The following is a 23982-nucleotide window of genomic DNA, read 5'->3' as shown; positions in this document are numbered from 1 at the left end:
GTTATTTGATAGGAAAGCGTTAACACTCTACTGCCCTGTGCGATATTTTTGCTATGTACCTTACTCGAAGAATGGTGATAGAATTTGACTTGTCTTAATGTGTACTTTTCAATTTGAAGGATTTATTTCTTAATCTGCTGATTATAGAAATCGAATCTTCATATTTAACAGTTTATTAGTAGCTGCTAAGAAAATACTATTTTGAAATTGGCGTAACAGGTAGGCGTTATCGCTAGTCACCCATCTCTATATTCTTACAATGTGTGACCGTTGGTCCAGCAATCGATTGCTTTACAACTAATCGATATTTGAAAAAAAAAACCTTAATTAAAGTCTTGTAATTAAAATTAGAAAATATCATTACATAGCTGTACAAGATATACAATAATAAACTATCAGACTCATTCAGGACCTAAAATCATAAAGGACACTGTTCGTTTAAATTCAATAAAAAGAGTGGATTTTTTAGGGAAAAGTAGCGGTCGGTCGAGAACATTTGGGGGGAAAGTCGTGTCGTCATCTGGTAACACTGGCATTCAGCAGAGCAGTGAAAACGACGTTAACATTTCTGATCAATTAAACAATTGGAAAATACGGCCGCAGATCGCGATCTAAACGTACCGCCCCCACCACGCCCACTGCCGCCCACGCCCCCTGGCGCGGGGTCACATCGATAGAGAGCTTTGCGCGTGTGTGTGTGCGTGTATGTGTCGGCCGAGAGGAGGAAGACGAAGAGAAAAAAAAACAGGCAGCGAAAAGCGATAAGAAACGGAACACAACACACTGGAAAAAATTGCGATAAGAAACGGGGAGGAGCGGAGCGGAAATTGCCAAGACTCTGGGATGGATTAGCGGCACAGCCGGACTCTGAGGTTAGCCAACAGTGGGATTAGGACCAGGAACAGCCATGTCCTCCGCCGTTAACATCCAGATCGTATCCATGCCGAATCTGGCCAAGATCGAGAGCTTCCTAAAGGATGTCAGCTACCGGGAGACGATCGAGTACAGTGCCAACTTCAACACGCGCCTGTGCAGCGAGCGGCGCCACCGGCTGCCCTTTCTCGATCCGCAGACAGGCGTCGCCCAGAACCACTCGCAACTCTTTCTGGACAAGCGACAGCGGATGCCCGGCTTCCGGCAGGGCCAGATCTACACGTATCCGGCGGCCCGCTGGCGGAAGAGCCGTCGCCAGTACTTGAGCAAGATGTACAGGTGAGGAATCCGGTGGAGGATTAGACTAAATGGCAAATACACAAGGATAAGCTATAACAATCCCATAGGTACTACTCTGGGGGATTCAGATTAGAACTTGAAAACACTTTGTCTATGGTTAGGTCATAAGGTCTCATTGACGTGATGCGTCAGTTTAGGTTACGTCCACAAACAGCCAGAGGATTAGCTAGACTTCGTAGTGCAGATATTCCAATAAATACTAGTTCCAGGTGGTAATCCTATATATAACGAGTTAGGTTTCATTCCGGATAGCCTGAATTGTAAACATGAGGAATATCATTTGTGTATATGCCATGCAATCTACTTCACTCCGATGTTTATCGTTAGAAGAGCTCCATGTTTATCCCGGCTAATAACGATCTTTCCACTCATACAGCCGCTTTCCCGAGCGCCCCTTCCAGGCGCTACGCAAGGAGCACGAAGCTCTGGTGGCCAGCGGCGTTAATCTGGGACTGAGCAGCCTGACCAGTGGTGTGGGATCAATGCCCGGCAGCAATAGCCTGGCCAGCAGCTCCTCCCTTACGCTCAATATGCTAACGGGCGGCGGAGCCGCGCCGGCCGTACTTGGTTCCCTGCACAGCGACACTGCCCACGATTTTAATGGAGCCTTCAGTCTGGAGGAGTCGAGCTCACTGGGTGCCGCCGGCGGTGATACATCCGACAGCAAGGACAGTCAACAGCAACAACATCAGCAGCAACACCACCAGCAGCAGGCCGTCAAGGAGGAGCATTTGCCCAAGGAGTGGTTCTACGATGAAATGGACATAAACGATGTTGACTCACTGGAGGAGCCCAAGTCGCCGGCAGATGATGAGTACGACTATGATCCGCGCTATGGCAACAAAAAGAGGCGCAAGCGGCGGCCGGGCAAGCGTGGAGGAGATTCTGGCGGCGGAGGTGGTGGAGGAGGCGCTGGCGGTGCCGGCAATTCAGGTGGTAGCTCCAGCTCGCGGAGACGCAGTGCAGCGGTCAGGTCGCGCATCACCACAACGGATGCGGCGCTGGACGCCTCGCTGGAGGCCATCGAATCCGGCGAGAGTGTTCCGGGCAGCAATGGAGGCCCAATCTCCAGCGGTGGCATCCTTAGTGGCAGTCTGGGAGCAGGCCTAGCTGGAGTGACCGGATCTGGGGGCGGAGGAGGAGCATCGGGAGCTTCGGCCAACAGCCGCCGATCTCGGGGAGCGGGAACACGCGGCAGGCGACGAACCAAGGGACCAAACAGCGCCGTTGGAGCGGCATGCGATCCGACAAGCCCCGGCATGGTCATCGAGCCACCATCCTTCGAGAGTGCCGCTGCTGCGGTGGGCGTGGTCGAGGACGCGAACGCCCATCTGCGCAACTATCGGAAGTATCTGTAACCGCTCTATCAGCAACTAATTGGACGTGTAATCAATCAAACCCCTTGTTTTCGCATTGTTTTCTCGCCTATTGATCGACCTACTTTTCGCACATAATTTAAAGATAGTTTTAAAGCCTTAGTTGATCACTGTTGCCCCCGACAAAAGGATAAAGGAGGAGCCAAGAAAGAAATGAAACAAATACATTGTGGACCAGGGACAGAAACAGGATTAGAATCAGGATCACGATCAGAACCGCGCACCAGGCCGTAGCCAATACAATTCCAATGTTTCGCCTCTCTTAATTTTACGTTCCCATAGCCAATTGATTGTTGTTTTTTGAACTACCAATAGACTGGCGAACTTCTCTATAGGATAATTTGAGCTGAAACTTATGGGATGTAGAAAACATTATTCGATCAATTGAAATGTAGTTGTATGTTTAGCAAACCTTTAGGCCGTCAATAAACATTATATAAGTTAGTCAATGATTTGATAAAGAAGCTTTTCCGAAATCCTTAGGCAATTCATTATTAAATATTTTGGGCATCCTCAATGCCATAAGTGAAAAGTAACTCCACCGTTTGTGAAACAACATATTTAACATAATGATACGAAAGTATATAATTTTGCAATATTTACAATGCGATCTTGTAATGATTTTACGCCTGGTTTTCAAAGATTGGCTTAGAGAAGTTCGCCAGTCCATTTCATTATATTGTACATTATATATATGAGTGTACAGACATTATACTATATATATATTTACATGCATTATATTTGCGACTCTACTTAAAGCAAGTCCACCTTTTGGACTGGCTCTCCACCTAATCGCAATCTCTCGGTTTCTGTTGCTGCATGTTCTTAATACTACTTTACCTATCACCTATCTCCCCAAAACCCAAAACCCAAATATTCTATTCAATTTTTTTTATTTAACCAAAATTTTAGTTAAAAATGAGACAATTCAAATTGTAATCTATTTAGGCAAGTGGTAGGGTATCTCTAGCATTAGAAGAAGCTACAAAAAAAAAAACACAATTTCGCAAAACCAAAATTTTTTCTCTAGGATCATAATTATTAAGCTGAGCTAAAAACGAAAACAAATTTTAACTAACTAAGAACGGACAAAATTTAAACAAGATCAAAGAAGGAAAATATGTACATTTTGGAAGAAAATCAAAGTCCACAAAATTTTAATGAATGAGAGGCAAAAATCAGACAAAAATGAACCACAAGAGAATGAAAAAAAAATGGAAATAGGTTTCTAAGATGTTTTAATATATTTTGTAATAACAATGCTCAAGTGTTTTTCTTGCGGTTTCACACCAAAATTAAGCAATCAACAAAGGCAAAAGGGTTCTCAATGATAAGTTCCTCGAAAGGATTTGCCAATCATCGATCATAAGGCTCTATTGCTGAAAGATTCGTTTTGGGCACAACTACCTTCTCCGCTTGGCAGTGACAGTAGCCTCGTCTGTGGAGGACCTGGTGGTTCGCTTCCGTTTCTGGCTGGTTTGGGGCTTCTCTTCAGCAGTTTCTTCTTGGGATTCGGATACCTTTGCTGGCTTCTTTTGTGCTTTAGGCTGTCTCTTTGATTTGGCCAACTCTTTCGTTTGTTTTGCTTCTTTTGAATCGATTTGAGGTGGCTCTTCCTTGGATTTCTGCTCCCTTTCGGATTTACTCGAAGTTGAAGGTACCTTTTTCTTTTTTGATAAAAACAATCTTTAGTTAATTTTTCTGGACTCATAGGACTCTCCTACCTCATTCGTTTGTGGTTCCTCCGTGGACACTGACTTCTTTGGGGATGTTACAGACTCCGGTAGATCAATTTTGGATGGCTTTTGCTGGTCACCCAGAATTCCTACAATCCGATCGTATACCTCCTCCACAGTGGGAAACTTGAGGGCACGTGGTGGACCCCGCTTTAGACCCGACCAAAGTGCCACCTGCTCCGGCTTCCCCATTCCGGCGCTTAAGCTCAACTCGAAGGCTCCTCGCCGCGGTGCTCCAAGTGCATTCAGCTGAAGCTGAAGGTGTTGGAGACCACGCTCCCGGATAGCGGAGTGCAGTTCCTCCGCTCGACGACGAAAGACTCGTCAGGATCGGCAGTGCTCTACGTAGAGCACGGGCGCATTGGGATCCAATACTTCGGCTGCATCCCGCTCCACAACTGGCGCCTAGAAAATAGTTGGGAAATGGTTTTACCTATTGAAAAAACGTAGTATTTCAATCTTACCTCAGCTTTTTTGGTCCGTTTTGGTGGCATGATCCTAGACGGATTAGAATGTTCAAGTAAATGGCGCACTTCTTACTTGTCGATGTTGCCAGATGGTGTAGAAACGCAGGGTGACAACGGCATACAGCTCCATCCCTGGAACCTATCGATTTGCCGATAACAGGCGTTAAGCGACGCGCGATTCGCAATCAAATTTAGTAAACATTTAATTTAATTTAATTAAGTCAAGATGTCGCACCTAATGCCACGACGGACCAGCGAGTTCCGTGCCGATGTACTGGAGGACCGCAGCACTACTGATAAGCGGCAAACCAGGTGAGTGATCCGGAATCCAACTGAGCAAGCCCTGCTAAGGCAATGCCTATCCTTTTCCAGGGCAACGAAGCGCAGTGTAGCCGCGCACACTCCGTCCTCCAGCCAGGCGGTCCCCAGAAGGTAGGCACATCCATTCGCTAATCGAATGCATAACCAGTAATGTCCCAAATCAATGTCCTGCAGGCCCTCTGCATCGCGTCTGCCACAGCCGCTCAACTTGGAGCGGGATCGGGCCAGTCAAATGGGCGTGACGCCCAAGCGAGGTAACCGATTTGTGCCCTCCACCGCAGAGCGCGCCATTGCGCCACACTCCGACAAGAAATGGGTAGCGGAGCGGGCACAGCAGATCCTGGAATACCTGCATGACATTCAGCATAGCGAGGCGCCCACAGGGCTTATTGCGGATCTCTTCAGTCGGCCCGGTGGATTGCGGCATATGACCATCAAGCAATTTGTTTCCATTCTCAACTTTCTGTTCCATCACATCTGGCGCAATCGAGTGACCGTGGGCCAGAACCACGTCGAAGATATCACAAGCGCAATGCAGAAGCTGCAGTATCCTTATCCGGTAAGCAGCACGAATGTACAACGATACATTTGGATGTCCAGGATTCTCTTGATACTTAAATCCTTTTGTGACTTACAGGTGAACAAATCATGGCTGGTATCGCCAACAACACAGCACTCATTCGGTCATGTGATCGTTCTGTTGGACTTTCTCATGGACTTCGTACCGCCTCTGCCCTCGTCGGATGAGTTAGAAGAGGAGTTTCCGTTTATGGAAACCATGGAGCAGCCCAGCTCGTATCTGAATAGCATGCACTGCGAGTCGACGGCCATTATGTCCACCACCCAGGCGCACGCCATCCAGCTAGACGAAGAGGTCAATGGCCTGCTTTTCGCAGAGGCTAGCAAATGTATTTCCCTGTGGGATCAGGAGCTCACCAAGGAGGAGGCCAAGCTGCAGGCGGAGACCAGGGATCAGGTGATCAACAAGAAGTGTGATTTGCCCGATCGCAAGGCTTTAGACCAGATAATCGGCGATCTGAAGACGAAGCTACAGCAATTAGAGAATACGCTGCATGATCCTAGCAACGACAATAAACTGAACAAGCTAGAACGACTTACCAAAGAGCACGACCAGCTCGCCCAACAGCTAGCTGCCAGTCAAGAGGACCTGGCCAAGCAGCTGAAGCTATTCGACCAGCTGTCTGCCCAGGCAGAAGAAATGCAGTCCAATCTCCGCCAGCAAATGAAGTATGAAAAGAGCCTGGAGCAGGCGGTTAACAGCCAGAAGTATACCGCCCAGCAGTTGAAGGAGCTTCAAATGAAGTGCGACGATATGGAAAACTATTCCAAGGCTTATGAGCGTCAGGTGAAGGAGGTGTCCGAGTTGGAGCTCCATCAGCAGGTAATGCTGTCGCGAGCCAAGCAAAAACAACTGGATTCCGTTGAGGTCTTCAACTCCCACGTGCGCCACCTGAGCATGGAGCCGGTAATTTGTGCCCTGATAAAGGGCGGCATTGGTCAGCAATCGGATCTTACTCTGCCGCTAAATCCCAATCAAAAGGATATTTCGGAGCGGGTACAATGCCTGGAGCTGCTGCGAAAACTTCTACAGCAACACCGCCAGCAGAATATCGATCGGCGTCAGATGTTGGATCAGCAGGTGGCCAAAATAAAATCCGATTTCGTCGAGTTGGACACGGAAATTGCTACGTTGGACTCTCAATTGCGTGCGCAGAAGCAGCGCCTAACCAAAATGGAGGCCAGCTATCGGACCAAGCGGGAAATGCATGCGCAGCACCGGCAGCAGCTGCTGGAGGATCAGTATGACCAGATCGCCCGTCTGGGTGAGATGGAGAAGCGGGAGAAGGAGGCGCTGGAGAAGCTGCAAGCCAGCAAGCAAAGGAACGAAGATTTGCTCATCGCCGCCGAGCAGTTTCAGGAGCAGGATCTCAAGGCCCGCAACGAACACCTCGAGAAATGCGAGCAGAAGCTGGCAAAAGCGGAGAAGGAGCTGCAGGCCCTGGAATCAAAGGTCACCGCGTGTCAGGCCAAGCTGAGCGATGAGGAGCATAAAGTGTACTCCGCCCAGCTGCCATCCTTCCAGCCAGTGCTGCAGGCCATCAAGAAGCGTTGATCCAGATGTTTCGTTTCTTCTTTTTATGTATAATCCAGTTGATCTGTAAATGTAGTTTTTTATGTTAGTTTCCTAATTGAAAAAGCAATGAAGCTGTCTACAAATGTTTTATGAAATGCATTTATTTTTGATTACATTTGAATTAGGTAAATTGATTAGAACACTGTGGTTCCTGGACAAAGGAGGGGGTACTCCATAATATCAGATTTCTTAAGTTTTTTATTGCCACACGTATTGCGGATTCTATTGCGGATCTCCGCTGCCATTTTTGGATTACAAATTGCACTTGGAACGGTTTAGCTTTACATGGTTATACATATACACTGAGTGGTGGGTGAGTACGGCAAGGGTAACTTAAACGTAGGCATCTATAAATATTAAATTATATTATCTTTTGGCCAATTTTGTGTAGGTTAGTGTGCGATTGACTTGTGTCGCAAAAAGTTGCAGGGGACAGTAACAAATGTATGCATTTATAGTAAAAGAAACATATACATTGAATTATATGTGCATCTTATTTCATTTGTGCGCACTTTTCGTATTTGTAAACATATAGTTGTATAACTAATAATTTGTCATTTTATTTTATTTCAAGTTTAAAGTCTTGATTTCAATATTTTGTTTAACAAATCGTTGGCTCGCGGTTTATAAGTGAGTAGTGATAGTAGTAATATTGTCCCTCGATCATAATTCCTAAGTTCTTTGTACCACAAGTCAACCAAATAGAGAATATGGGTATGGAAAAAAAATAGGGAGGTTCGAGTAGTAGTTATAAATTCAACATCGAGAATGAGACAATATGTTGCGTAATAAATAATTATCATTTAGCTTAGTTCAATTTTATACAATGCCCGATAGTGCTTACGTCCTCAGACAATGAAGACATCGCCACTGCTGCGCTCCACGGCCGAGGTGGCCACATCGCCGCCACATCCTGGCCGACCTTGACCGGCTTGACTTGCAGCCGAGATCTTGGGCTCCTCCGACTGATCGGCTTTGTCTAACAGCTCCGCCTCGCGTCCGATCTCAACGATGCCCTGCGGCTTGTCGCAGCTGGCGCTCTGTGACTCATGCGACTCGGGTGCTTCTTCCTGGCCAGCCAGGTGTATGCTAACACCCGCCATGTCAAGGTCCTCGGCGTCCTTGTGATTCTGGAATGTAACTGAGATCTCTTGCGCCGCAGCTCCTTCGCTCACATCCCCTTCCTGGCCATTGGCGCTGGTCGTGGGCGCTGCGTTTGCATTGGGCGGTGCCGTCGTGATGGATGACCACCAGCTGGAGAAGGCGCCCTTCGCTTGGGATATGGCACCGCCCACCGCACGACTCGTCGTGTTTACCGCCTGGTTGATTTTTCGCCCACTCTCGCTATTTTGCATGGTTCTGGAAATTACAATTGTATAGAAATTTAGTTTTGTTTTACGATTGGTTTCTGGTTTATCGCATACTGTGCTAGTTTTAGTTTCATGTCCGCCACGGACAAAGTGCCGGCAAAGGGATGACCAGCGGGCAGGGCTTCAAAGAACTCGGGTTCGGGCCTAACGTCGTACCATTCCTGAAAGCATTGGGTGCGCTTGAAGGCGCCCATGAAATGCGCATTGAAATGATCGTTGTCCTTGGGCATGGCATCTAAATCAAAGAAACACATTTAGATTTGTTGGTACAACCAAAAGTTAAGAAGTTAGATGACAAGTCCCACCTGGAGCCACAGCAGTTCGCAGGAGAGCCAGGATGTAGCCCTGAAACTGCTCCCGAATCCAGTACTCGCTGCCCTCCGCATCCTCCTTCGGCGACTGCACGTGCTTCATGATGTAGTCCATGTAGCGCAGATCCTCGGTGCTCAGCACCAGCTGCCGCCTAAGCTCCGGATCGTGTGCATCCAGATTGGCCGCTTCTATGTCCACCAGCACGTCAGCCAGCTGACGTTTCTGCTGGAAAAGAACGTTGGAGGTGCCGATGACATAGGAGAGCACCATGGGGTCGCTGAGCAGGTCCATGTACGGCAGCGACAGATACGGCAGGCAGAGATTGCCGCTGGCGAAGATGCTAACCGGTGCCCGATACTCATCCGGATTCACAGCACACAAGGCGGCGAGGTTAGCTGTGGACGAAAGATTTCAGCAGGTCAGTTAAAAATATATAAATGGCTTAACTTAATAACGTTTTTTTATAGAACACTCCCAAAAACTGCGTCACAGGTGTGTGTAAACTCCTATCTAGTATGATTCACTTATATGGCATGATAAAGGCGTAAATGATGAAATGGTTTAACAAAGGTTACAGTATTATTATAATGGAAGAATTCACTAAAATGATCCTAGATCTACTTAGATTGCATGGGCTACTCACACGCCAGTGTGTCCACGCTGGCCTCCCTGGTCAGCGAGCTGTTCCTGCCGTTCGAGGAGTCCTGCGACTGTGAGTTTGGTGTGGAACGCGTCGACGTGTCATCGCCACTGGCCTGCTCCTCGCCTGCAGAGGCTGCGGATGAGACGAGCGCCAGCTCCTCGGCCTCGCCCTCCACCGCTGTGGCGCTCTCGGGCGTGAGTTTCTGCTCATCGGAGCCAGCGGCAACGGAAGCCACTGCCTCCAGTTCCGCCTCGGCTTCCGCCTGCGCCTCCCGCTGCAGGGAGTCGGTGAAATCCGGCATGGGCGACAGTGGTCGCGATGTGCGCACACAGGCCACCTCCTGGAAGCCCTTCTCCAGCAGCCGCGGCACCAGCGATGCCATGCCCAGGATCAACACACACATTTGGCGCACTGGCGAACCGAAGCAGACCACTCGGCGCTGCAGCAGCAATAGTTTGAAGAGCATTAGCGTCTTGTGGCGCCAGTGGAGTACGATCTCGCGCAGGGACAGGCCCACGTGAAAGTGGCGCAACGGGCGGCGGGATTCGTCGTCCTGGAGGCAGGCATTTAGCTGCTGATACGCCTTGACCAGCAGTTCCGTGCCGGAGAAGTCGCCCTGATCGAAAAATGCATCGGCAATGAGGGCTAGCTTCACCTCGATGTACCCGTAGATGGGCAGGCGGGCCAAAATGCACACGGACTTCTGAACGGTGCTGCGCGTGAGGTCCGCCGTCCGGATCTTGAGCTTCTCCACGCGTATTTGGCGATAGCAGGACACGCCATAGATACTCGCAGCCGGCTCATACAAACTGGGCAGGTTGAAGAACACGGTGTCCTCGGCAAAGTTATGCGAGCCATCGGGCAGTGCCAGAGTGGGCAGGTACTTCCAGCCGGAGGGGCATTCGTGGCGTCCCGTGGAGCCCGAGATTAGCGGCGGATGCGAGAACTCCACCTGGCAGCCCAGCTTGTGGTGGAAGCCCACCACGAGGATGTGCAGGATGGGTGGCTTGTTCTCCGGCTCGGTGGCCATCGTTGTCCTTTTCCTTGTTCCACGGAGCAAGCGGTGTCCACCAAAAAAGCGTTTTTTGCCTGCAAAAAGAAAATCCAATTGGATTTGGCCACTACCGCATCGGCCCTCTCGCTCGCACTGGTGTAACCACGCCACGCAATTGTTATTCTATTTCGACCAACTCGCACTTATTGTCTTTGCAATTAATATCTGCCTGTCGTATTTAACTTTCTATCTGTACAATTTTTAAACGATTTTGTTTTTATTCTATTTTCTTGTTTGTGATAGCGTATCGATATCAGGAGGCGTTATTTTGTACTCCAATTAGATGTGCATTTGCCGGTTATCGATATGTTCGTCTCGACCAACGGCATTATCGACTACAACAGTACGAATATTGGCGGTTACTTTTGAATTTGGAATAACCATAACTAGTACAAAATTATAATATGACCTATCAAAATCTATACAATAAATTAATCAATTCCAAACAGATGAGAACCTAATACTTCAGATAAAATGAAAAAATAATTTATAAAGTTACAAAATGTATACAAATTGACAAAAAAAAATGCATTTATTGAATAGAAAAAATCCCTTTGTTTTCACATAGCACATACATTTACAACTTACCAGCATGATTTTTTTAAAACAATCATTATGTTAAAATAAGGGTAACATTTTGGTTTCAATAGCGATATCGTTAGCTTGACTACTGGGTAATATTTAATACACATTTCCAAGTGTCAACAAGGCGAAAACGAAGTCAAAAACAAATTCTGAAAATAAACGTGTAATACTATACATATAGTAGACGGAGCATTAGGTACTATATAGCCAGACTGTGTATGATGGCTCTTTTCTTAAACGTTTTTATATTTTCTGCTGTTTTCATTTCGGGGTTTCTTCTATGTGTTTTTTTCTTATGGATTTTTCCGTTGTTTTTCTTTTTTGTGTTTTTTTTTTGCTTTTTTAATTGGTTCGTTTTCATTTCATTTAATTTAGTTAGAGCGTATTTTTAAATCGAACATCCAACATATAGATTCTAAAATTGGCACACATCGGGTTGTTTGTTCTTTACAAAATATGTTTGCCTGACCTGATCTTTTTCATTGAAAACTTTATGAAACATATATTTAGATATAAATTTAACTCGATGCATTAATTTAATATGGTAAATGCATTTGCAGTTAAAAATATAAAACTCTAAATATTATGTTGACTAAAATCTGGAATTGGAAATAAATTATTTTAGGCTTCTAACTGCTTTTCATATTTCATACACAGTACAAAAGTATGAAACTGACACAAATTTGTTGGCTAATTTTTATGCTTGCACTGGAGACATTCAATTCAAATTATTCGAGACTTTGAATATGCTATTCATTCATATAATCCCTCGGTTATCTTGTCTGAAATCAAATATTTTTCCAGATCTTGGATAATGTTTATGTTATTCCTGATCTATGCACATATTACCCACAGTTGCCCGTAAACATCGCCCCAGAAAGCTAACCTATAGATAGACATATAGAAGATATTTAAACAAACACATATACGCGCATACTTTAATATATATCTATATATTTTCTTTTTTTTATATCGGGCGTTCTTCGTGCATACGATCGGCACTAAAAACCGAAGGCTACATACGAATAGCGCCCACACAAAATGTCCAAAAATAGAACAACAAAAATTCGAAACTGTGCTATTTGTTATTCCCTGATTTTCGGATTTTCTAACTTTCTGATATTCGGACATTCAGAAGATGATGCGAATTGAAAATTACTTGAAGGCATACGGCATACCCGAAACCCACTTTCACGCCCACATCTGCACATGTCCGTACTTTTGGTGTACGGATTACGGATCACTGAGCCATTTGGCGCGATGTTTGCAATAAGTTCATAGTTGTTTATTGAACGGAAGATGTTATGTGAGTCTAGCCCAGCCAGATGGCAGCCAAAAATGAAACCCAGCCAGAAACCGCTTACAGATGCTGCATATATCTGGACACAACTCCAACGGACCATTTCATGCACTAAATCCCCGAAAATTCCAACTGCCCACCTGTGTCCCATTGCGATTCTGTAGTTTTGTGCTTTTTGGCAAGCCATGCACAATACCTAGACCGTACTGAACTACCCACACACACACTTATCTGCATATCTGCTGCATTTCGCAGAGGTGCAGATACAAAAATGTTCTAAATTTAAGACACTTGGTAACCAAAAACGAAATCAAAACAAATGGCAAAACTGTGCGACGATATAGTAATTTTACTTTATTTTTTTAATATATATAATATTTTTAAAATAATATTCATCACATATTTTGAATTTACACAGCAGTCTATTTAGTTAAACATCTTGCTTATGAAAGTATTTAAGAGATTCCACTAAGACTTTAAATATTAACTCTACAACCGAATGTAAATATAAGGATTTTATTTAGGTATTTTGCTACAGCAATTAATTACTTAAAAATAAAAAAAGAATGAATTTGCAATGTGCTTCTATTTATACTTAAGAAGATACTAGTCTAAACGAAATTTGTTTTTTATTCTTGTTGAATTTTAATTACATTTTTAATTCTATACAAAGAATTTTTTCATTCATGATGTTAACGATACAAATATATGAAAATCGATGTAGTACAAAGTACATTTCAACAAAATATTATAAGTTTACAAGAATGTATATTGTTCGCTATTATTTTATGGATAACAATACAGAACAGACTATGTTTCACTACCCTACTTAATACGAATATTTCACATTGTGTAATGATTTGTATTAAATTATGCGAAAAATTATACTTTTCAGGAAAAATTAAATATACGAAAAAGAGATTTTATCAAATTCTTCAAATTGACTTGTAGAATTTTGAAATATAAGTACACCAAAGCGAATGAATCAAATTCGATAGCTGAAACCAAGGGCTGTAAGGTGCGTAAGTGTATCTGAAACTATTTGGCAGAAGTATCTGAAGAAGAAAAAAGAAGAAAATAAAAAAATAGCATAGCAAAAGGAGAAAAATAAAAAAGAAAATCGGAACAATGACGAATAGATTCAAGTGTTAGACAAATGGCAATGCGATGGGGCCACCTAAGGCCGTTCGACGTCAGCAGTTCGATCGCGATATAGATATAGGTAAATAAATATACATATACATATATATAAATTTTGTAGGGCGTGCACTCTGGGGTTCAAATGCTGCAACGATCCGCTGAGGAATCCAAACTATATGTGCTATATATCGTCATGTATGTACATACATACATATGTACGTATGTTTGTACAAATACATGCGGCAATATATGCAGGCCGACTTTTTAATGGCTGCGAAATTTATGTTCTACGATATTTGATTCCAAAAACAAATGTGTAAAAAGCCGCCAACGCTCCGAACGTCCGCATAGGCTATATACTTATGATCTAGTTATGTGCGTGTTCTACGTGGCCTACAGTATATATCGTATGCCTCATCTCGCTCTGGCCAAAATGGAAAATTGGAAAAGTCTCGTCGTTGGCTGTGTGCGTGTACAAGTTTATGTTTCAGCAGCAGCCCACCTGAAAAATCCCCGAAAAACACATTCAACACATCCACACACACATTCAACACACCCAGGCGCACAGGCACCCACCACCACCCACTTGTTGCCACATCGGCCAGCGATATGTGGCATATAGCGCTGGCCTGCTTGCACCCGTGACTTGCTATTGGCTATATAGAAAGGCGATCGGTGTGTGCGTGGAAATGGCTTTTCCGCGAACGCGACGAAAAATTCTTTAACATAACGTGTAGCAGCGCTTTTCATCGTCAGTTTGGTTAGTCGAACCGCAGCATTCGCTCCTACGACGTCAGCTGCTCGGACTTCAATTCAATTTGTTTTTCTCCCTAAGTAAGTTTTTTTTTTCTGTTTCTGCTCTACTGCTGCTTCACATCTCCTTCAAATGCTGCATCACCAAAAAAATCAAAAAAAAAAAATATAATAAACTTGTGTGCCTAAAAACGAAAAGAAAGTTATCAAAAACGAGAAAACCAAATCCTTTGGGATTGAACCACGAACCACGAACCGAACATCAACAAAAGAAAGTTACGAATTGGAAAATCCTAGTGTTATATAACATTTTATTTTTTTTTTGAAATTTTTTTAAAGTGCAATCTACGAACAAATAGTGCGATAAAATGACTTGAAAGCCAACGAAACGAACTCTGAAGCCAAATTTTTCAAAAAACCTTTTTTTTCAACTTTTTTTTTTGTCATAATGGCTAAAGGCTATAAATAATTTGAAAAAATTCGCCCAGGCATTGGCGACGCCAAAAACAATATTCAACGGCAACTACAACAACAGGATTAGCCGCAGCAGCAACAACAACAACAAAATGCAAAAGCAACAACAATGCCAGACAGGAATATATACATATACATATATAAATACATTATATATAGCTAAGCAATTCAGAAAGTGTTATATGATCTGAGAGGAAAAGTTCTCAAATTTTTTTTCAACGAATTTTAAAAATAAATTCGATTTGTATGGGTGCGCGAGTGTGTTTTTACCTTGGCAAAATGTCCAAGATACACTCACACACACGCACACTCACACACACACACACTCACAGATACGCAGAGGGAAAACTTTTTTCTATAGCTTTCCGCGCAGGCGCCAATCAGATTTTAGAGATATAGAAGGCGAAAATGAGACGGAACTATCGCCACCCACACAAGATTGAGAATAGAGATCTGGAGATTTTTGGAGGATATATGTATAGGACTATAAATGGAAGCAGGGCAGAGATAGATCGAGTTATAGAAAGGAAAATTTGTTAAGCAAATTCGATAAGGATAAACAGGAAGTAGGTTATATGTGAATTATGAAAATTATGAACTTGAAAAGAGAAGGAGTTGAACTCAAAAGACATGTTTTTAAAAGCATACCACAAAAATGTCAGATTTGTCGTAAATGTCAGTACGATAAGACGATAGACGTATGTATATTCCTAAAGATCTATAGTCTACCAGTTTTAACAGTTAGGTTTATAAAACCAGGAGCATTATATAGAGGTATTCCAGAACTTTTCCATTTCGCATCATTTCCATGCACTTCTCTCCGAAACTGACCCAGTTTATATACAGCTAAAAATATAAGCCCAGTATTTGCATTTAAATAGTGCAAAAGTGCACAGATTATGGAAATAGAATATTCACATTCATAGAAATTTGAAATATATAAATTCGTGGCATAATAACTGGCATATATGTATATAAGCGATCTATGAATGGCATTTGATTTGATTTTCTATTCATTTTACACCAGTACGCCCTGATATATATGCATATATGTAAATTCAAAAGCTTCTCTAGATTTTCTGATTTAGTGCCAAGGTAAAAAAAACGAAACATTTTCAAAAAAGGCTTTCGCCGAAGCTTTTTTTGATGTTTTCGGAAGCTTTCGGCTTTCGGGAAATTCAATACTGCCCCAAAGTCTATTTTTAATTGAGAAAAAATCGGAGGAAAAAGAAAAAACCACCGATATACATAGATTGGACTACGACTCTCTCCTTCGCACACACACAGATATAGATGTAGATATAGATAGCATGGGAAATTAAATAATTTTAGAGCAGAGCGTACGGAATTTATTGTTTTTTTTTTCTTCTTCAATTTGGAAGATTATGATGTGAGAACGAGACATTGTTGCCGGCTATAAAAAGACAGGTCGCCCTGCCTACATATACACAGCAGAATCGCATATATATAGGGCGACAGAGCCGTCTAATTATAGAGTTATCGCTGGGCTATCAAAGGCTGCTTCAAGTACAGTGAAACCCTGAATAGAAAATAGAAAAGGGGTTATCGAAAGGGCAATCATTAGTTGATTTGTTAATAATATTATATCCGTTGGTACACCTGCATTTCGATATTATTCTATTGTTGTTGCTGCTTTTGTTGGATAAATGGTTTATATTTAATTGTGCATAAATAATATCAATCGAATTATATTTAAAAAGTACCACAATCTTTTCTGTTCCATTACAATGGCTGCTTAATTTCATCTCAAGTACTTGTACGCCCAAACTAAAGGAATATTTTTCTCTTCTGTATTTTGTTATTGCAGGTTTTTTCAACCCTAAACCGTAGCCATGTCCGACGATGAAGAGTACACGTAAGTAGAACCCATGGGAAAAATGGGAGACGATGCAAATATTAAGTATACGACGCGTATGACGGCGTACAAAAGTTTAAAGTGTGTAAAAGTAAACAGTTGACTTAAGTAAAGTAGCAAAGTTAAAGAGAAGTATTCGAAGGTCTCGTTTGAACCCTTATTGTTATACATACTAACTAATTCAACGATCAGATTTTTGTGGATTTTTGTAAGAGAACTTTTTGTAATCACGTTTACCAGTGGCACCTATTTTGATCTGTACTCCTTTCTCTCTATTTCCACGCATTGTCATCCTTGAACCCGAACCGAAATACCGACCACGATCCCAAAAACCTCCAAAATCACAACCACAACCACAACCTGAACCCATGAATCTGTTCGAACAACCGCTAATGTTGTCGTTTCGTTTCTTTTGAAATCAACAACTAATAACAATCAACAACTCTTCAACAAACAACCACACGACAATTCAACAACAATTCAACAATATCACCTCTGCACCCGTGTGCCGTGTGTAACCCTGCACTTTCACTCCAAAATATATATATAAAAAAAAAACACCATATTCAAAAATCTAAAACTAAAAAATATAAAAAAAAAAACTGAATTCGTTTAATTACGAACTCGAAAGCAGCTCCGAGGAGGAGGAGGTTGTCGAGGAGACCCGCGAGGAGACGTAAGTACATTTTTGTTGCCGATTTTTGTCAACATCTTTTGTTGGTTTTGGTGCAGCAGCCTAAAGAACTCGATTGGTGTTCACTTATGTCTATATATTTTTTTTTTTTGCCATAACTATAACCAAGTTTTTGATTTTTTTCGAAACCGAACCTTGCCCACCATTTTGTATTCCAAATTTTCTATATGTGTTGTATTTTGTCAATGTCTGCAAAAAAAAAAAAACACCCCTTTTTTGAAATTGGTAGAAATATGTATTACCCAAAAAAGATAAAAACAAAAAACACCCAGAAACCCCGAAACCAACCCAACATTTTTGTTTTGTGTACTCGTCTGTAAATAATTTTATTTGTTTATTAATTATTCTTTAGTTATTATTTTATATTTTGTTGTGTGTACATTTTTGTTATTTCTTTTGGTTTTTGTTTTCAATGTGTTGTTGTGTGTGTCTATAAAAACCAAAATTGAATTTAGAATTAAAAGTATACGATCACAAAAACAATATCCGATAATTGTACAAAATTTACTAATGGAACCCGAGAGCAAACCCCACCCACCCACTGTTCACCCCACACACCAACTCAAGCAGCGAGTTCATAGTTCATACCCTTCACCTCCCACCCTCCGAAAAAACCTAGCGAAAAATTGGCAAATTGTGTATATAAAAGCTGTGTGTATCCCCACCACCACCACCCACATGTGTATGAAACTGTGTTCAAAATAATGGTAGTAGTAGTTATTTATAAACAATTGAATAATGAATAGCAAAATATTACGTATACGTAGTTCGCAAAAGTAATCAATTTTGATAAAGTTGATCGTTTTCTGCATTGAAATGGTAGAAAATCAATCCAAATAATCCAATTAACTATAATACCTACTTATATTTAATGATCATAAAAAATTGCAGGCAATTGCACTATTATTTTGAACCCAGTCGGTTTTTTACTGTGTATTTTTGTATCACTTGTAACACGTCTTTTGTCTATCTGTCTATCTATTTATACCATCGTATCTCCCGACTCTCCCCACAAGATAATACACTTCCAAAGCCGTCAAACGCAATTTCCAAATTCTAAAACAAAAGACTTTTGACCAAAAGTTAACTTTCTGCCTATCGCTGGCCTGGCTTAGCAAAAGTGTTGTTGCCTATAAGACTTGGAAATCATTGATATCAATTCTGTTTATCTCTCTCTTTCTCTCTTCCATCTCTTTTTGATCTCGTTCTTGTTGCAGGAAGTAAGTAAATTGTGTGAGAAACCAATGAAACGAAAAAAGAAAGACCTATAAGAATCCCACATATCTGTATAAAATTTTTTTTTTTTTCCTAAATTACACTTTGCCTGGCCCCAAAATTATGTGCTCGTTTGCCAATTTCTGAAACAAATTGAAACAAAATTTCAAGTTTTTGTGTGTGCATTTCTGCTCCATATGCATCAGAGAACCAGTTCCAGTTCCAGAACCAGAACCAGAACCAGCTCCAGTACCAGTTCCAGTTCATACTGTACAAAGATTCGTTGCTTGGAATCATTTTTGAGTTTTCTTTAGAACAACAACCAACCAGAAAACAACAAACAAAACCAAACCAAAAACAATTACGTACCTACCATTACAAAATTAATTATTCTTTTCAACCTTTTATGCAAATATCTCTCTATATATATTATCCATCTTATCTTCTTCTTTCATTCCGTTTACCAAAAATAAAACAAAAAAATGAAACAACAAACAAACCAATATATTTTGCAAATGAATTTTTTAAAACAACAAACCGTTTTTCTCTTTCTTTTCAACGTTCCTTTTTGTTTGAAAACTGAAATAACGAAAACAATCGCATTTTGTATGAACTTTTCGAACCGAAACCCACAACAACTATCAATCAATCAATCAATCGAAACCATCGTGAATTTGTCAATTTTTGAAACACAAAACCAATATATATATATATAAATAAAAATATCACCACCTCCATGTTTGTTGCCACCTCAATGCCTCACGTATAGAAAACCACCTCAGACACCAGCCGAGTAAGTCTATGTACAAAAAACAAATGTGAACAACAAATGAAACCAGAACGCTAACCAAGACTAAACCCTTAGAGTTATCTTAAGATCGTCCCCGATTAATCCGCCTGTGCGTGTCCAGTAAACCACTCAAAACCAAACAAAAAAAACAAAAAAAAAATGAAATTAAAAAATAAATAAAATAGTTTCTAAGGTGTAAACTGTACCTCTGTAGCAAGCACTACTCAACACAAACTCTTACTCACCACAACTCACCACTCCAGTGCCATCGAAGCAATTCCCCCTATCTTTTTTGGTGTGTTTCTGTTCTGTTTCTGTTTTTTTTTTTTTTTATAACTAGAGTAGTAGTATTGCCATACGTAGAATGTAGTTATCTAATGCTTTCTCACATCAGCACTTTGGTGGATACTAATTGTAAAAACAACTCTTTGACTTTCGGAACCGAATCGAACCAAATAATCTAAATATAATCACCAAACAAATAAACAGGCCGTTAGAAATTCCGTCAAAATTCTGTAATTAATGTTTAGTGCCTAGACATTACTCGTAGTACTAGTGGCTATCGAATAAATAGATCACAACCTGGCAGATTAAACTAATCGAGTTCTTTCTCATTCCCGCCACCCCTCACTTACCGTCACGATCATCAGAGGAGAGGGCGACCCAGAGTTCATCAAGCGTCAGGACCAGAAGCGCTCCGACCTCGATGATCAGCTAAAAGAATACATCACCGAGTGGCGCAAACAGAGATCCAAGGAGGAGGATGAGCTGAAGAAGCTGAAGGAGAAGCAGGCCAAGCGCAAGGTCACCCGCGCCGAGGAGGAGCAAAAGATGGCCCAGCGCAAGAAGGAGGAGGAGGAGCGCCGTGTCCGTGAGGCTGAGGAGAAGAAGCAGCGCGAGATCGAGGAGAAGCGCATGCGTCTCGAGGAGGCCGAGAAGAAGCGCCAGGCTATGCTGCAGGCCATGAAGGACAAGGACAAGAAGGGCCCCAACTTCACCATTGCCAAGAAGGATGCAGGCGTGGTAATTATATGAGATTTCATCAATGCCGGTTGCTGATACGCCTCCGTTCTCCCACCTCCCCCCATTTGTCTCTCTCTCTCTTCCTGTTTTCGTTTTCTTTCTTTTTTCGTTCTTTTTATTTTATTTATTTGATTCCAAATCAATTCCATATCAACTCCTCATTTGTCACCCGTCGTGTCCATCGATCATCAATCGCCTTAATCGTCGGTTTTTGGAACTCATCGAACTCATTTGTAATCCTTAATCGTTTGTGTTGCGCCCGAATCGATCATTCACAATTGTCAATCGTTTGTATTTTTTGGCTCCATCGATCATTTACAATCGTTATTCCTTTTTGTATTTGATGCAAAAATTCATTATCGATTATTTGTGATTGCATAAATCGATCATTCCGACATTTCTCAATCGTTAATCGTCTGTGTTCATATCGATCGCTTGAAATATGCATTTAAAACACTACACTGTAATGTGAAACTGAAACAACAAAACATTTTTTTTTGTTTTCTTTTTTCTTTTACACAACAAACAAAACAAAACAAACAAACACACGCATGTACACACACCAAACACGAACAAACAATATATCACTTTGTTTTGCGCTCTTTTCTCTGTGTGTGTCTATCTCTCTCACTGTTTGTCTCTCACCACGTTTGTACCGCACGTACCAAAAATCAAATCTCAAAAATCAAATCTCAAAAATCCGAAAAATCAAAAAATATATATTTATATATATATAAAACACAACGAAATGTGTCTGCTATGCAAAACAAAACTAAAAACCAAATATTAAAACGCATCCTGCGCGAAACTCGAATCGAACCAAAAAAAAAAAAAAAAAAACTCGCCACATGAAACAAAAAATAGTTGGGACTCTCGTCCGCCGCCATGGAACGCAACAAGACTAAGGAACAGTTGGAGGAGGAGAAGAAGATCTCGCTGTCGTTCCGCATCAAGCCCTTGGCCATCGAAGGATTCGGCGAGGCTAAGCTGCGCGAGAAGGCCCAGGAGCTGTGGGAGCTCATTGTCAAATTGGAAACTGAGAAGTATGACTTGGAAGAAAGGCAGAAACGTCAGGACTACGATGTGAGTACCCCTTTTGGCTGTGGCCCATAATCCTCTAGGGATCACAATTACTGACCAGCCATCCATCCATTAACAGTTGAAAGAGTTGAAGGAAAGACAGAAGCAACAGCTCAGGCACAAAGCCTTGAAGAAGGGTCTCGACCCGGAAGCTTTGACTGGCAAATACCCGGTAAGTTAGCCTTACAATTTCACATCCCTGGATCACATAGCTAACGTGGTACTCTGCCCCACAGCCCAAGATTCAAGTCGCCTCCAAGTATGAGCGACGTGTGGACACCCGCTCTTATGACGACAAGAAGAAGCTCTTCGAGGGTGTAAGTATTTGGTTTACCTTTCTAGAGCTAACTATTCTTGGGAATTTTTTCGGGTTGCCTCTTTGTAACTGTAACTGTATCAATATTACGCACATTTAGGGCTATAATACGGTCTATGCGGAAACCTTAGAAAAGACCTGGCAAGAAAGACAGGAAAGATTCACTCAGCGCACAAAATGTAAGCGTCCGCTGAAACATTCACGTCTACGTGTCTCTCTTCTTCTGTATCTATCTATCTATTGTTTTATGTTTACATCATAAACTATGTTTTTTGTTCGTATCACTACCACCGAAAGTACAGTCATGTAAAAAGGCTGAGGTGGTTCAAAACACTACTAAAAGTACAGTCACGTCAAAAGATCGGGAGGTTGTGAAGCTGGGTATTTAGCGGGCTAACGAAAGTAAAGTCACATTTGAAGCACTTACGAAAGTACAGTAACGTCAAAAGGTTGGGTCGTTAATGCCATTACGTAACAGAATTGACAAGAAACTGGGGTATTTTCTGGTTTTTCTGGGAGGCTGACAACCAATAACGCACCTAACGTCTACTCTCTTTTTATCTCTTTCTATGTTTTATGTACCATATTTCATAATTGTCAACTGTATGTTGTACTGTGCTCATAAAATCACACACCAACACATGAACACAACACTGTTACACACAGGGCTGGGATGAGATCTCCAAGGACTCGAACGAGAAGATCTGGAACGAGAAGAAGGAGCAATACACCGGCCGTCAAAAATGTATGTACTTTAGATCAGATGCGAGTTATGTAGCGAGTTATGCTGGGAAAAATGGGGCTCAACTGTACCCTCAAAAAGGGACGACGAACAACAGAACAACATTCATCAATTTGTTCATTGTCGTGCTGTGTTTATTTTAATTTTTTTCTGTTTCCTGTCGATCAATTTCGATTCTATCTATTTCGATTTGCACCAGCGATATGCTAATTGTTCCAATACTTGTAATCCATAGCCAAACTGCCAAAGTGGTTCGGCGAGCGACCAGGCAAGAAGGCCGGTGAGCCCGAGACACCCGAAGGCGAGGAGGACGCCAAGGCCGATGAGGACATCGTCGAGGATGATGAGGAGGTCGAGGAGGAGGTCGTCGAGGAGGAGGATGAGGAGGCTGAGGAGGATGAGGAGGAGGAGGAGGAGGAAGAGGAGGAGGAAGAGGAAGAGGAGGAGGAAGAGGAGGAGGAGGAAGAAGAGGAAGAGGAGGAGGAGGAATAGACCAATCCACACTCTGGGCCCGCCCTCGCGCACCACTTTCCTTCACCACTTTTCGTAAAAACAAACACTACATTTAAATACCAAAGCCAAACAATTTTAATAAAAGTAAAAGAATGAACTAAGTAGTTATGATATCTTAGCTTATTCGCCCAACAACTTGCTATTCAAAATCAAAAACTCAACATCTTTTTTTATTGAATCGAGAAATGTAAGATTTCTTTTAAAATAAAACATCAAAACCAACACCAACTAAGTCAAATACTAGCAAAAACCAAAAACAAGCAACAAAAAAAAAAAAAAGATAAGCAATCGAGATATTAAAGTGTGTTATGGCATCATATCTATGAAAACTTCCTGTTGTTTGTGTGCATGTCTGTGTGTATCGATCGGGTCTCCAGATCATCGTCGTTAAAGTGGGGATATTGGATACCTATTCATCCAACGAGGGACCAGACTCTCCCAGCGTTCTTTGTTAACTTTTAGCCAAAGATGGTCAGATATTCAGGATTTGGTGTTTTTTGGGTTGATCTCCTTTCAACAGGTTCCATTCCCAGAATTTTTGGAAAAATAACTTTTTAATTGCAAGCGTAAAAGTTCTCCCACCCAAATAAAATATTAGAAATACTACTCTCTCGGTTGCATGATTTTACATTTATGTTTAACTTTTATTGTTTCCTCAGTTGATTTATTTTATTCTTGTACAGTATAATTTCGTAGATATATATATATATTTTTTTTGATTCATCGTTTATCTTTTGCCGGGATGTCGTTATCAATACAATATTGTACAATTTTCTTAGGCTACAGTCTGCGCACAGAAAATGTGTGGTAATTA

At 41.9% G+C, this 23982-nt stretch overlaps 5 protein-coding genes across 25 annotated transcripts; 3 read left to right on the top strand and 2 right to left on the bottom strand.

Annotated features, from left to right (window-relative positions):
- Positions 1 to 506: 506 nt before the first annotated feature.
- Positions 507 to 3666, top strand: LOC120456640 (AT-rich interactive domain-containing protein 1B). The gene is made up of 2 exons (XM_039643562.2): positions 507 to 1212; positions 1610 to 3666. The coding sequence occupies exons 1-2, from the start codon at positions 908 to 910 to the stop codon at positions 2589 to 2591; spliced, it is 1287 nt and encodes a 428-aa protein (XP_039499496.1). The 5' UTR covers positions 507 to 907; the 3' UTR covers positions 2592 to 3666.
- Positions 3667 to 3830: 164 nt separating this feature from the next.
- LOC120456642 (selenoprotein BthD) lies at positions 3831 to 4967 on the bottom strand. The gene is made up of 3 exons (XM_039643567.2): positions 4810 to 4967; positions 4334 to 4750; positions 3831 to 4276 (listed from the first exon to the last, which is right to left on the bottom strand). The coding sequence occupies exons 1-3, from the start codon at positions 4837 to 4839 to the stop codon at positions 4013 to 4015; spliced, it is 711 nt and encodes a 236-aa protein (XP_039499501.1). The 5' UTR covers positions 4840 to 4967; the 3' UTR covers positions 3831 to 4012.
- LOC120456639 (unconventional myosin-XVIIIa) lies at positions 4951 to 7387 on the top strand. The gene is made up of 4 exons (XM_039643561.1): positions 4951 to 5124; positions 5185 to 5244; positions 5308 to 5692; positions 5771 to 7387. Exons 1-4 carry the CDS (start codon positions 5039 to 5041, stop codon positions 7265 to 7267), a joined length of 2028 nt encoding a protein of 675 aa, XP_039499495.1. The 5' UTR covers positions 4951 to 5038; the 3' UTR covers positions 7268 to 7387.
- Positions 7388 to 7468: 81 nt separating this feature from the next.
- Positions 7469 to 10947, bottom strand: LOC120456638 (late secretory pathway protein AVL9 homolog). Its single transcript, XM_039643560.2, has 4 exons — positions 9614 to 10947; positions 8964 to 9365; positions 8713 to 8893; positions 7469 to 8647 (listed from the first exon to the last, which is right to left on the bottom strand). The coding sequence occupies exons 1-4, from the start codon at positions 10641 to 10643 to the stop codon at positions 8137 to 8139; spliced, it is 2124 nt and encodes a 707-aa protein (XP_039499494.1). The 5' UTR covers positions 10644 to 10947; the 3' UTR covers positions 7469 to 8136.
- A 3431-nt stretch (positions 10948 to 14378) lies between these two features.
- Positions 14379 to 23497, top strand: LOC120455424 (troponin T, skeletal muscle). 21 transcript variants are annotated; one of them, XM_039641600.2, is made up of 10 exons: positions 14379 to 14526; positions 16748 to 16795; positions 17430 to 17471; positions 19474 to 19497; positions 20145 to 20514; positions 21382 to 21600; positions 21677 to 21769; positions 21834 to 21914; positions 22580 to 22658; positions 22891 to 23497. In XM_039641600.2, exons 2-10 carry the CDS (start codon positions 16773 to 16775, stop codon positions 23145 to 23147), a joined length of 1188 nt encoding a protein of 395 aa, XP_039497534.1. In that variant the 5' UTR covers positions 14379 to 14526; positions 16748 to 16772; the 3' UTR covers positions 23148 to 23497. The 21 variants fall into 21 exon arrangements, with proteins under 21 accessions (XP_039497534.1, XP_039497514.1, XP_039497535.1 ...); XM_039641580.2 differs by having other exon boundaries at positions 20145 to 20517; XM_039641601.2 differs by lacking the exon at positions 22580 to 22658 and adding an exon at positions 22014 to 22092 and having other exon boundaries at positions 20145 to 20517.
- The last annotated feature ends 485 nt before the right edge of the window (positions 23498 to 23982 follow it).

This window comes from Drosophila santomea, chromosome X (assembly GCF_016746245.2).
Source record: "Drosophila santomea strain STO CAGO 1482 chromosome X, Prin_Dsan_1.1, whole genome shotgun sequence".
Classification (NCBI taxonomy): domain Eukaryota; kingdom Metazoa; phylum Arthropoda; class Insecta; order Diptera; family Drosophilidae; genus Drosophila; species Drosophila santomea.
The sequence above is the reverse complement of the archived record's forward strand: the minus strand, read 5'-3'. Positions and strand labels throughout refer to the sequence as shown.

What these genes read in the sequence shown, in the direction of transcription:
- LOC120455424 (XM_039641578.2), top strand. Translation starts at nt 16,773, where the DNA reads ATGTCCGACGATGAAGAGTACAC. An exon ending in GAGGAGACCCGCGAGGAGAC is followed by an intron (nt 17,472 to 19,473) that starts GTAAGTACATTT and finishes CCTCACGTATAG; the next exon opens with AAAACCACCTCAGACACCAG. An exon ending in CCACCTCAGACACCAGCCGA is followed by an intron (nt 19,498 to 20,144) that starts GTAAGTCTATGT and finishes CACGATCATCAG; the next exon opens with AGGAGAGGGCGACCCAGAGT.
- LOC120456640 (XM_039643562.2), top strand. Translation starts at nt 908, where the DNA reads ATGTCCTCCGCCGTTAACATCCAGATCGTATCCATGCCGAATCTGGCC. An exon ending in TACTTGAGCAAGATGTACAG is followed by an intron (nt 1,213 to 1,609) that starts GTGAGGAATCCG and finishes CCACTCATACAG; the next exon opens with CCGCTTTCCCGAGCGCCCCT.
- LOC120456638 (XM_039643560.2), bottom strand. Translation starts at nt 10,643, where the DNA reads ATGGCCACCGAGCCGGAGAACAAGCCACCCATCCTGCACATCCTCGTG. An exon ending in CAGCGTGGACACACTGGCGT is followed by an intron (nt 9,366 to 9,613) that starts GTGAGTAGCCCA and finishes TTTCGTCCACAG; the next exon opens with CTAACCTCGCCGCCTTGTGT. An exon ending in ATGAAACTAAAACTAGCACA is followed by an intron (nt 8,648 to 8,712) that starts GTATGCGATAAA and finishes TGTAATTTCCAG; the next exon opens with AACCATGCAAAATAGCGAGA.
- LOC120456639 (XM_039643561.1), top strand. Translation starts at nt 5,039, where the DNA reads ATGTCGCACCTAATGCCACGACGGACCAGCGAGTTCCGTGCCGATGTA. An exon ending in ACTGATAAGCGGCAAACCAG is followed by an intron (nt 5,125 to 5,184) that starts GTGAGTGATCCG and finishes ATCCTTTTCCAG; the next exon opens with GGCAACGAAGCGCAGTGTAG. An exon ending in AGCCAGGCGGTCCCCAGAAG is followed by an intron (nt 5,245 to 5,307) that starts GTAGGCACATCC and finishes AATGTCCTGCAG; the next exon opens with GCCCTCTGCATCGCGTCTGC.